This window comes from Salmo salar, chromosome 11, assembly GCF_965601325.2.
Source record: "Salmo salar chromosome 11, fSalSal1, whole genome shotgun sequence".
Taxonomy (NCBI): domain Eukaryota; kingdom Metazoa; phylum Chordata; class Actinopteri; order Salmoniformes; family Salmonidae; genus Salmo; species Salmo salar.
Genome location: NC_138301.1, coordinates 78,155,964 through 78,167,995, shown reverse-complemented (window position 1 = coordinate 78,167,995; position 12,032 = coordinate 78,155,964). Strand labels below are relative to the sequence as shown.

Here is a 12,032-nt window from a genome sequence, read left to right as displayed (position 1 = left end):
TAGGGACGTCTCGAGGATTCTAGATAGCACAGACTCAATTAAAACGTTCCTCTCCTCCGCATCATGCGACTCAAACGTAGCCGAAGATTGGCTTTGTGGTACATGCAGTTGATAGTGAGGCAGAGCGGAGTTGTATGGCGTACATGTTTTGCTCTTACAGAACTACAAGTCCTACAGTTCAATCTGCGGTATTAGCGTGATACGCGCGTGGAGACCATGGCGTACCCAGGACTATCTGACGAGCTGTCAGAAAAATAGCCCTCGAAAAACGGGTCAACGCCGCATATTAACGACACTAGACTTGGACACTGTGAGAATTAAAGATGGGGTCCCGTATCAAGTAAGAGTTATTTATGTTTTGCCTTTCCTTGCTTCCCAAATGCAAATAGGCTACATTGTTCGCACGACTAAAGAGGGAGGATCAGCAGTGCAAGGCCCTGACTTGTTGCGACAGGCAGAATGACTTGTGTACCTTACCACCGAGGATTTACTGCAAAATAGTAATATTTACTTATCAATTAGGGAATTTCACAAACTACTGTATGCAGAGAACACAGCTATGGATACACACATGTGACGTCTGTGTTTTTCCATAGCCTACGTCTTGCTGTCTAGCCCACGAATATCTATGTATGGAAGAGCATGTAAACATTGGAGACGGACAGGGTTGGTCTAGATTAGGTACCCGGTTTCACATCACATATACCTACAGGCCAAACATTCTGTGGATGGAATGAGTGTAATGTATCAGAATGTGTTATTAACATGCCCATTGCGTATTGATAGAGTGTTGCAAGTCTACCTACACGATTATAACAATGTTGCTAGCTACTATTGCCACATTGTATTGCTTGTTGTTAATTACTGAATTAAGGGATGGGTCTAATCCTGAATGCTGATTGGTTAAAACCGCATTCCAGCTGGTGTCTATTCCACATTATAAACTGGGTGGTTCGAGCCCTGAATGTTGATTGGCTGACAGCTGTGGTATATCAGACCATATACCAGGAGTATGACAAAACATTTATTTTTACTGCTCTAGTTACGTTGGTAACCAGTTCATAATAGCAATAAACCACCTCGGGATTGTGGTATGTGGTCAATATACCAGAATGTATATGGTCAATATACCACGGCTAAGGGCTGTGTCCAGGCATTCTGAGCCCTTAGCTGTGGCATATTGGCCCTATACCACACCCCCTCGTGCGTTATTGGCTAAATCTATGACTTTAAAATGCCTATTTACTCTGTTCCAACTGACTGTGCCTTCCACTGTCTCATCAGCGCAGCCAAGGAATTTATAAACTTGATCTCCACTATAAAAAGCAGCTAAAGATTATCTACCATTTCTTTTAGACTAACATTTCGTTTTTCAACAGTGGAGATTGTATAAACATTGCTGTCTGTCTCTCCAAAATTTGCAACATTCTTTCAATATTCAAATTCTATCTCCAGCTGTCCCATAGTAATGAATTTGTCTGGACCAGATGGACAGAGTTGAAATCATGAATCAGCTGGCATCATTTTTATGGATATATACAAAGAAATGTCAATTGAATGAGGGTATAACGAAACTAAGTGAAGCTAGTTTGCGGTCTTTCCAGCTTCAGTTTGAAGTGATTATGTTAGCTGTGTTGTTGGCTAGCTCCTCTGAACAACACTGTCCTGACGAGTGAGCACATTTTCTGTGTCAGGCAAAATCGTGCCTCATTAGCTCATTGTTATGGATGTATCCAAATAAATCTCACTAGAAAACAACTTTAAACATCTACTTTGCTGTTATTCTGGCTGCACTTTTTGACATGACTGTAAATTAGCCGTAGTTGTCTAGCTAGCAAGCAGGGGATTAGAATGTTGCCAGCCAGTATGGCAATGGGACATTTAGAACGAATGACTGGGTCGCGTCCATAGATACAGATCAAAAAGACTAAAGGACTGGGTCGCATCTCTAGCAACTGAACCATAGAATGAACGACCAGCTGGCTTGGGTAGCAACTGTAGTTTTGTGTCAGGACTATATCTTGTTGAAGGATGAAATAGTATGAATAAATTCATCAATATAAAGTTTGGTAACCCATTGTATAAAAGTGATAATGCCCTCAAAGCCGGTGTTTGGAGGATATATTGGCACGGTTTGCCTGCCCTAGACAAATATATCCTCCAAACAACGGCTTCTCGGCCATTATCACTTAAATGGATATGGGTAGTATTACATTGTGCTTCTGATACAGAATGTAGTCTATTTGTGGACCTCCGAGATGCCAGCAAGGATTAGCAAGAATAAGGCCATGACCTCTGCAATTTCCCTTCAAGAAATCTTGCAATGAAGATGGTAAAGAAATAATACAAATGGTCGAAATTCGTAAAATTTTATTAGGAAACGTTAGCAGACTTAGAATTCTGTTTAACAATATGAAAAAGAAAAATAGTTAATAGCCTTAATAGCATGAATAATATTATAGCATTGACAATATTGTTCACAGAGTTATGGTAAAAACAATAATAACAAAACATTATAATGCTACTGTTAGTGTTACTAATAATAGTGATTACAATATTAATAATATTAGTATAATAATCAACATTAGAAAACACATTTAAATCCCATTGTTATTTAACCCATTCGTATTGCATGATATTCATTACGTTTTTCCTGTTGGACATACTTATTGCATCGTACACAATTCCCTGTGTCTCAGTAAAAGGGTGGTCAAGTTCTACTCTGGAGCACATCTAATTTACAAATCCCCAGAGTTTACACCCATAGTAGCATTGCTGCTCATTTTCCGTCCCTTAAGTGTCCAATCCGCTTAAAATGCAGTATGTTTTTCATATTGGACATAGATATTGCACCGTACACAATTTCCTGTACATTGTGTTGCAGTAAAAGGGGGATCCATTCTACTTAGGAGCACTTTTACTTTTCAAATCCACAGAGTTTACACTGCTCATTTTGCAGCTGTTGGGGTTCGTTCCTTGTTCCTTGTCAATCATTTTCTTATTGGTGAAATTAGCATTCAGACAATATCTTTAACCTCTTACATCTAGACGTTCCGCTAGCGGAACACCTGCTCCAATATCCAATGATAGGCGTGCCGCGAATTACAAATTCCTCAAAAATACAAAAACTTCAATTTTTCAAACATATGACTATTTCACAGCATTTTAAAGACAAGACTCTCCTTTATCTAACCACACTGTCCGATTTCAAAAAGGCTTTACAGCGAAAGCAAAACATTAGATTATGTCAGCAGAGTACAAGCCAGAAATAATCAGACACCCATTTTTCAAGCTAGCATATAACGTCACAAAAACCCAGAAGACAGCTAAATGCAGCACTAACCTTTGATGATCTTCATCAGATGACACACCTAGGACATTATGTTATACAATACATGCATGTTTTGTTCAATCAAGTTCATATTTATATCAAAAAACAGCTTTTTACATTAGCATGTGACGTTCAGAACTAGCATACCCCCCGCAAACTTCCGGAGGAATTTGCTAACAATTTACTAAATTACTCACGATAAACGTTCACAAAAAGCATAACAATTATTTTAAGAATTATAGATACAGAACTCCTCTATGCACTCGATATGTCCGATTTTAAAATAGCTTTTTGGTGAAAGCACATTTTGCAATATTCTAAGTACATAGCCCGGCATCACAGGGCTAGCTATTTAGACACCCGGCAAGTTTAGCACTCACCAATATCAGATTTACTATTTTAAAAGTTTGATTACCTTTTGTTGTCTTCGTCAGAATGCACTCCCAGGACTGCTACTTCAATAACAAATGTTGGTTTGGTCCAAAATAATCCATCGTTATATCCAAATTGCGGCGTTTTGTTCGTGCGTTCCAGACACTATCTGAAAGGGTAAATAAGGGTCGTGCGCATGGCGCAATTCGTGACAAAAAAAATCTAAATATTCCATTACCGTACTTCGAAGCATGTCAACCGCTGTTTAAAATCCATTTTTATGCAATTTTTCTCGTAAAAAAGCGATAATATTCCGACCGGGAATGTCCATTTAGCTAAACAGAGGAAAGTAAACAAAGCTTTCGGTCGACGCGGGCACGAGCCTGAGTCTCACAGTACTGTAACCAGCCACTACCCAAACGCGCTACTTTTTTTCAGCCAGAGCCTGCAAAGCCACGATTCAGCTTTTTACCGCCTTCTGAGACCCTATGGCAGCCGTAGGAAGTGTCACGGGACAGCTAAGATCCTCACTCTTCAATAAACAGAGACAAGAAGAACGACACCTTGTCAGACAGGCCACTTCCTGCCTGAAACCTTGTCAGGTTTTTGCCTGCCAAATGAGTTCTGTTATACTCACAGACACCATTGAAACAGTTTTAGAAATTTTAGGGTGTTTTCTATCCATGTGTAATAAGTATATGCATATTCTAGTTACTGGGTAGGAGTGGTAACCAGATTAAATCGGGTACGTTTTTTATCCAGCCGTGTCAATACTGCCCCCTATCCTAAACAGGTTAATATATTAATATTAGTTTTTTGAAAACATGGTTGCAATAAAAAGACGAGGTTTAACTGTAATTCCATTACCAACTTTGTATCTGCACAGTTCTTCTACTAAATTATTTTTTGTAAAATTTTCAGCAGAAATTGTTAAAAGTAGTCCTTGTACATATAGTTGTGTGGTTTCTTAAACTTTTAAATGAATGTTTTTTGTTTGGCATACATTTAAAGTGAAAGAAAACTGAGTCAAAACATAATTCCGTAGCCGTAAAATTGCCCTAGGGTAAATTCAGAAAAAGTGGGACACTTTTTGCATTTCTGTCTTCTGTAACCATCTATCCAACATATTAAACCTACACATGATAGATTTCTGAAAACTTCAAGATGATAATATAATAACAGTGTGATTTGTATTGTCATTGGGGTACAATTAGGACTAGAATAATGGTGTACCATTTCATCTAACCTTCTGTCCCAGTTTACCAAACGCAAACTGAAAATATGGTTTTGGCTTCGTGTACACAAATGTGTATCGTGTGTCATGTGTCCTGTGAATATGATATTAACATTTGTCATTTTTGTGTAATTAGGAAACATCTTGAGGATTTCATTTACATTTTACATTTAAGTCATTTAGCAGACGCTTTTATCCAGAGCGGCTTAGAAATTGGTGGATTCACCTTATGATATCCAGTGGAACAACCACTTTACAATAGTGCATCTAAATCTTTTAAGGGGGGGGGGGGGTTAGAAGGATTACTTTATCCTATCCTAGGTATTCCTTAAAGAGGTGGGGTTTCAGGTGTCTCCGGAAGGTGGTGATTGACTCCGCTGTCCTGGCGTCGTGAGGGAGCTTGTTCCACCATTGGGGTGCCAGAGCAGCGAACAGTTTTGACTGGGCTGAGCGGGAACTGTGCTTCCTCAGAGGTAGGGAGGCGAGCAGGCCAGAGGTGGATGAACGCAGTGCCCTTGTTTGGGTGTAGGGCCTGATCAGAGCCTGAAGGTACGGAGGTGCCGTTCCCCTCACAGCTCCGTAGGCAAGCACCATGGTCTTGTAGCAGATGCGAGCTTCAACAGGAAGCCAGTGGAGAGAGCGGAGGAACGGGGTGACGTGAGAGAACTTGGGAAGGTTGAACACCAGACGGGCTGCGGCGTTCTGGATGAGTTGTAGGGGTTTAATGGCACAGGCAGGGAGCCCAGCCAACAGCGAGTTGCAGTAATCCAGACGGGAGATGACAAGTGCCTGGATTAGGACCTGTGCCGCTTCCTGTGTGAGGCAGGGTCGTACTCTGCGAATGTTGTAGAGCATGAACCTACAGGATTGGGTCACCGCCTTGATGTTAGTAGAGAATGACAGGGTGTTGTCCAGAGTCACGCCAAGGTTCTTAGCACTCTGGGAGGAGGACACAATGGAGTTGTCAACCGTGATGGTGAGATCATGGAACGGGCAGTCCTTCCCCGGGAGGAAGAGCAGCTCCGTCTTGCCGAGGTTCAGCTTGAGGTGGTGATCCGTCATCCACACTGATATGTCTGCCAGACATGCAGAGATGCGATTCGCCACCTGGTTATCAGAAGGGGGAAAGGAGAAGATTAATTGTGTGTCGTCTGCATAGCAATGATAGGAGAGACCATGTGAGGATATGACAGAGCCAAGTGACTTGGTGTATAGCGAGAATAGGAGACGGCCTAGAACAGAGCCCTGGGGGACACCAGTGGTGAGAGCACGTGGTGCGGAGACAGATTCTCGCCACGCCACCTGGTAGGAGCGACCTGTCAGGTAGGACGCAATCCAAGCGTGGGCCGCGCCGGAGATGCCCAACTCGGAGAGGGTGGAGAGGAGGATCTTATGGTTCACCGTATCAAAGGCAGCAGATAGGTCTAGGAGGATGAGAGCAGAGGAGAGAGAGTTTGCTTTAGCAGTGCGGAGAGCCTCCATGACACAGAGAAGAGCAGTCTCAGTTGAATGACCAGCCTTGAAACCTGACTGATTTGGATCGAGAAGGTCATTCTGAGAGAGATAGCAGGAGAGCTGGCCAAGGACGGCACGTTCAAGAGTTTTGGAGAGAAAAGAAAGAAGGGATACTGGTCTGTAGTTGTTGACTTCGGAGGGATCGAGTCTAGGTTTTTTCAGAAGGGGTGCAACTCTCGCTCTCTTGAAGACGGAAGGGACGTAGCCAGCGGTCAAGGATGAGTTGATGAGCGAGGTGAGGTAAGGGAGAAGGTCTCCGGAAATGGTCTGGAGAAGAGAGGAAGGGATAGGGTCAAGTGGGCAGGTTGTTGGGCGGCCGGCCGTCACAAGACGCGAGATTTCATCTGGAGAGAGAGGGGAGAAAGAGGTCAAAGCACAGGGTAGGGCAGTGTGAGCAGGACCAGCGGTGTCGTTTGACTTAGCAAACGAGGATCGGATGTCGTCAACCTTCTTTTCAAAATGGTTGACGAAGTCATCCGCAGAGAGGGAGGAGGATTCAGGAGGGAGGAGAAGGTGGCAAAGAGCTTCCTAGGGTTAGAGGCAGATGCTTGGAATTTAGAGTGGTAGAAAGTGGCTTTAGCAGCAGAGACAGAAGAGGAAAATGTAGAGAGGAGGGAGTGAAAGGACGCCGGGTCCGCAGGGAGGCGAGTTTTCCTCCATTTCCGCTCGGCTGCCCGGAGTCCTGTTCTGTGAGCTCGCAATGAGTCGTCGAGCCACGGAGCAGGAGGGGAGGACCGAGCCGGCCTGGAGGATAGGGGACATAGAGAATCAAAGGATGCAGAAAGGGAGGAGAGGAGGGTTGAGGAGGCAGAATCAGGGGATAGGTTGGAGAAGGTTTGAGCAGAGGGAAGAGATGACAGGATGGACGAGGAGAGAGTAGCGGGAGAGAGAGAGCGAAGGTTGGGACAGCGCAATACCATCCGAGTAGGGGCAGAGTGAGAAGTGTTGGATGAGAGCGAGAGGGAAAAGGATACAAGGTAGTGGTCGGAGACTTGGAGGGGAGTTGCAATGAGATTAGTGGACGAACAGCATCTAGTAAAGATGAGGTCAAGTGTATTGCCTGCCTTGTGAGTAGGGGGGGGAAGGTGAGAGGATGAGGTCAAAAGAGGAGAGGAGTGGAAAGAAGGAGGCAGAGAGGAATGAGTCAAAGGTAGATGTGGGGAGGTTAAAGTCACCCAGAACTGTGAGAGGTGAGCCATCCTCAGGAAAGGAACTTATCAAGACGTCAAGCTCATTGATGAACTCTCCAAGGGAACCTGGAGGGCGATAAATGATAAGGATGTTAAGCTTGAAAGGGCTGGTAACTGTGACAGCATGGAATTCAAATGAGGAGATAGACAGATGGGTCAGGGGAGAAAGAGAGAATGTCCACTTGGGAGAGATGAGGATTCCAGTGCCACCACCCCGCTGGCCAGATGCTCTCGGGGTATATGCGAGAACACGTGGGCAGACGAGGAGAGAACAGTAGGAGTAGCAGTGTTATCTGTGGTAATCCATGTTTCCGTCAGTGCCAAGAAGTCGAGGTGCTGGAGGGTAGCATAGTTTGAGATGAACTCTGCCTTGTTGGCCGCAGACTGGCAGTTCCAGTAGCTGCCGGAGACCTGGAACTCCACGTGGGTCGTGCGTGCTGGGACCACCAGGTTAGAGTGGCAGCGGCCACGCGGTGTGAAGTGTTTGTGTGGCCTGTGCAGAGGGGAGAGGACAGGGATAGACAGACACATAGTTGACAGGCTACAGAAGAGGCTACGCTAATGCAAAGGAGATTGGAATGACAAGTGGACTACACTTCTCGAATGTTCAGAAAGTTAAGCTTACGTTGCAAAAATTTTATTGACTACGAAGATGATACAGTACTGCTGGCTGGTGAAGTAGGCTAGCTAGCAGTGGCTGCGTTGTTGACTTTGTTTGAATGTGTAGCTGGCTAGGTAACCTATTTTCATCGCGGGGGACGAAAATAGCTGGCTAGCTAACCTCCATAATTACTCCAAACTACACAATTATCAAACTAAGACAAAGTCAACTAACACTGCACTAGTCAAATCGTTCCATTGTAATGTATTAGTTTCTACAGTGCTGCTAGTCAGTAAAGGTTGGCTAGCTAGGAGTGGGTTTGATGATGACTAGGTGTGTTGACTAAGTCTTGAGTCTGGACAACGGCGTCGCGTCGCGGCTGGCTAGCTAACCTCGATAATTACTCTAAACTACACAATTATCTTAGATACAAAGACAGCAAAGACAGCTATGTAGCTAGCTAGCACTACACTAATCAAGTCGTTCCGTTGTAATGTAATAGTTTCTACAGTGCTGCTAGTCGGTAGAAGTTGGCTAGTTGGCTAGCTAGCAGTGTTGACTAAGTTAGGAGGACGAAAACAGCTGGCTGGCTAGCTAACCTCGATAATTACTCTAAACTACACAATTATCTTTGATACAAAGACGGCTATGTAGCTAGCTAAGAAAAAATTGCTCAGATCAAACAAATCAAACCGTTGTAATGTAATATTACCTGTGGAGCGAAGCGAAGTGCGACTACCTTCTCCAAACCCATAAATGTATCAGGCTAATGTGTTGGGCTAACATGTTGGATAGATGTTGAAAGAGGTTACAGAAGACGGAAATGCAAAGTGTCCCCCTTTTTTTTTTTGCAAAGTGTCCCACTCGTTTTACAACAGATGCCCTTTTTTCTGTCAAAGATATCAGCGTCTTATGTAAAAAAAACAATGAGTTTGTGGTTTTTCAGATTTACTGTGCTTGTCAGAACACCATTTTATGGCCTCTTATGAAATATTATATCACTGAAAGTACACTTATTCCTAGGCTAGTTCCCCCTGTTATTTGTCCTGTAGGCCTACTGTACTATATGTTCAATTTGTGTCCAACAAACAACTTCCCTTAACTTTCACAGTGAAGGAAGAAGATTATGTCACAATTGTGCCACTTTTACAGGGTACTATGTCCACACCATGTGAATGAGAGGTATGCCAAACCTTTTTTGTATTTTGCTGGGTTATGGCTACTATTAAAATGTGGAGGGGAAGAAAATGAATACCCTGGAAGCTGACAGTAATTGGCCTATGATATAATTGCCTTACCATTGTAGTATTCAGAGAAAGATGTAAGAACACTGCTGAATGATCATATATGCAACCAGGCAGGCTGTGTTTTGTGGTTGTTAGATTATCGAGCAAACATTTGATAACATTTCTATTCATTACTTTTCACCCACACACACACACTGCCTGTAGCAGTTTGGAAATTGTATCAAATCTTATCAAAGGTAAGTTTGTTGTGGCGTCTGCAACAAGCAATTGTCACTGAAGAGCATTTAGGTTTGATTGCAGTGAAACACGTTTTATGTGCAGTTCTATGAGAGGCTGACCTTTGACCTCTGTTTCAGGGACAACCCAGAGGCCACCTTTGAGGTGTACCTGGAAGTGACCCACCCTGGAACCGCTGGCTCTGGTAAGTCCCCCCTGCTAGTAACATAATGTCAGTTATTTAGTCATCATTTACTCATGGACCCAACGTTCTATAATGTATTGATGTTGAACATCAATGCCAGAGTTTTGGTTAAATTTGATTTGAAGGCCATATACAGTAAATGCTATCCATTCATAAATCCAAATGCAAGCAGGATTTGTGGCATAATAGAAAATATGGCCCAAAGATGTCATTGAATTAACTATCAACCTCTTAGTGTGACATTGTGTTTGCGACAGTGGAAAAAAAAATCAGCTTTGTCCAAACAGACCATCACTTTAGTGTCTAAACAGATTTGACATTGCACCATGTGTGTTTCTGTACTGTTTGGTTCTGAAACTGTGTATTATTGCCTCCCCGGCCTTCTCATACTCTTCATAAAATGAGATGTTTGGCTGTAAATACCTTTCTAAGTATTGAGAGGATTATGGTATTTTGCACTGTTGTTGTGTAGGGTTTACTATTTTCCTGAGAATCTACCAATTTTCTTTCCTGAGAAAATTGCAAGAGATTAGCTGAAGGTGCTATTTAAAAGTATATAAAAAAATGGGGGAAAAGTCTGACATGATTATACCACTGTAAATTGAGAAATATACACATTAATCTGTTTTGTTTTTGTGTGGTATTTGTTGCAATTTAATCAACTCTCAAAGTTCTTTCAGGCACCACACTATTTTGTTGATGTAGCAGAGGCCTAAGAAGCACTGTTGGTCGACTGGTAAAATGTGAGCTCTATTGAAAATTACATAAATTTTAGCGTGCATTTGACTGAAAGATGTCAGGAAGTTTTTTGGCCCTTTTCTCTCCCCTTGCACCTGGTTATTGGGGAATTTGGGAAGGTTGTGGCTGTTTTTACTCCATGATAACCCGCTTATTGTGGTGAATGTCACAGGGATTATCAGATTCTCTGCTAAATAAAGAGGCCTCGGCTAGCAGAGATTCAGCACCATGGATAGCGTAGTTGAACAATTGCTTGTGAATCTAACCAGTAGCACACCGTGCGCCCGCTTTTGTTAGCGTACGCACACACGCTGCCCATCCTGGGTAGCACTCTGTCAGGGGAGCCCTTTCGCCCACTGACTCAAGTAATATGATAGATGGTCTTACAGTCGGGTCTCCCTTTGGAATATGGCAGCCTTATCTATTTCAGAGTCTTGTCTCGAATTCTGTCAACACAGCATTGAGTATGGTTACATGCACGCAATAATCAACAATAATATGATTATTGTGGACAGTCAGATTATATAATAGTTCAGGGGTATTCAACCGGGGCCTCATTTTTAAAAAACATTTTTAATTACATTTTACTTTTATAAATATCGCTAGCAACAACAAGAGAATAGAGGAGAACATCGCTCTAATGATTTAATTTCTCAACTCCTAATATTGAGAAAATTACACTCACTTGAGCCAATTACAGTCACTGGAGTATCTGACATAGGCTTTGAAAAAGCACCTGTGAATAGGCTACCAGTGTGGCAAGTGCCGCTGGCTGCTGGTGAGCTTTCTTGACATGGACATTGATTTTTGCTAAACTTTCTTTAAACAGCTGCTCTTAAAAATGTTTAAATAAAAATGCACCTTTATTTAACCAGGTAGGCTAGTTGAGAACAAGTTCTCATTTACAACTGCGACCTGGCCAAGAATAAAGCAAAGCAGTTTGACACATACAACAACACGGATTTACACATGGAATAAACTTTCATACAGTCAATAATACAGTAGAGAAAGTCTATATACAGTGTGTGCAAATGAGGTAAGATAATGGAGGTAAGGCAATAAATAGGCCATGGTGGCGAAATTATTACAATATACCAATTAAACACTGGAGTGATTCATGTGCATAAGATGAATGTGTAAGTAGAGATACTGTGGTGCAAAGGAGCAAGATCAATAAATAAATACAGTATGGGGATGAGGTAGTTGGATGGGCTATTTACAGATGGGCTATGTACAGGTGCAGTGATCTGTGAGCTGCTCTGACAGCTGGTGCTTAAAGCTAGTGAGGGAAATATGAGTCTCCAGCTTCAGTGATTTTTGCAGTTTGTTCCAGTCATTAGCAGCAGAGAACTGGAAGGAAAGGCGGCCAAATTAGGAATTGGC

General features: G+C 42.7%; 1 protein-coding gene across 1 annotated transcript in view; it reads left to right on the top strand.

Moving 5' to 3' along the window:
• Window positions 1-201: 201 nt before the first annotated feature.
• Window positions 202-12,032, top strand: part of LOC106562885 (DENN domain-containing protein 1A) — a 273,596-nt gene continuing 261,765 nt past the window's right edge. The window contains exons 1-2 of the mRNA XM_082958057.1: window positions 202-340; window positions 9,847-9,911. Coding sequence (XP_082814183.1) covers window positions 324-340; window positions 9,847-9,911 — 82 coding nt within the window. The 5' untranslated portion in view covers window positions 202-323. The remainder of the gene's footprint in view (window positions 341-9,846; window positions 9,912-12,032) is intronic.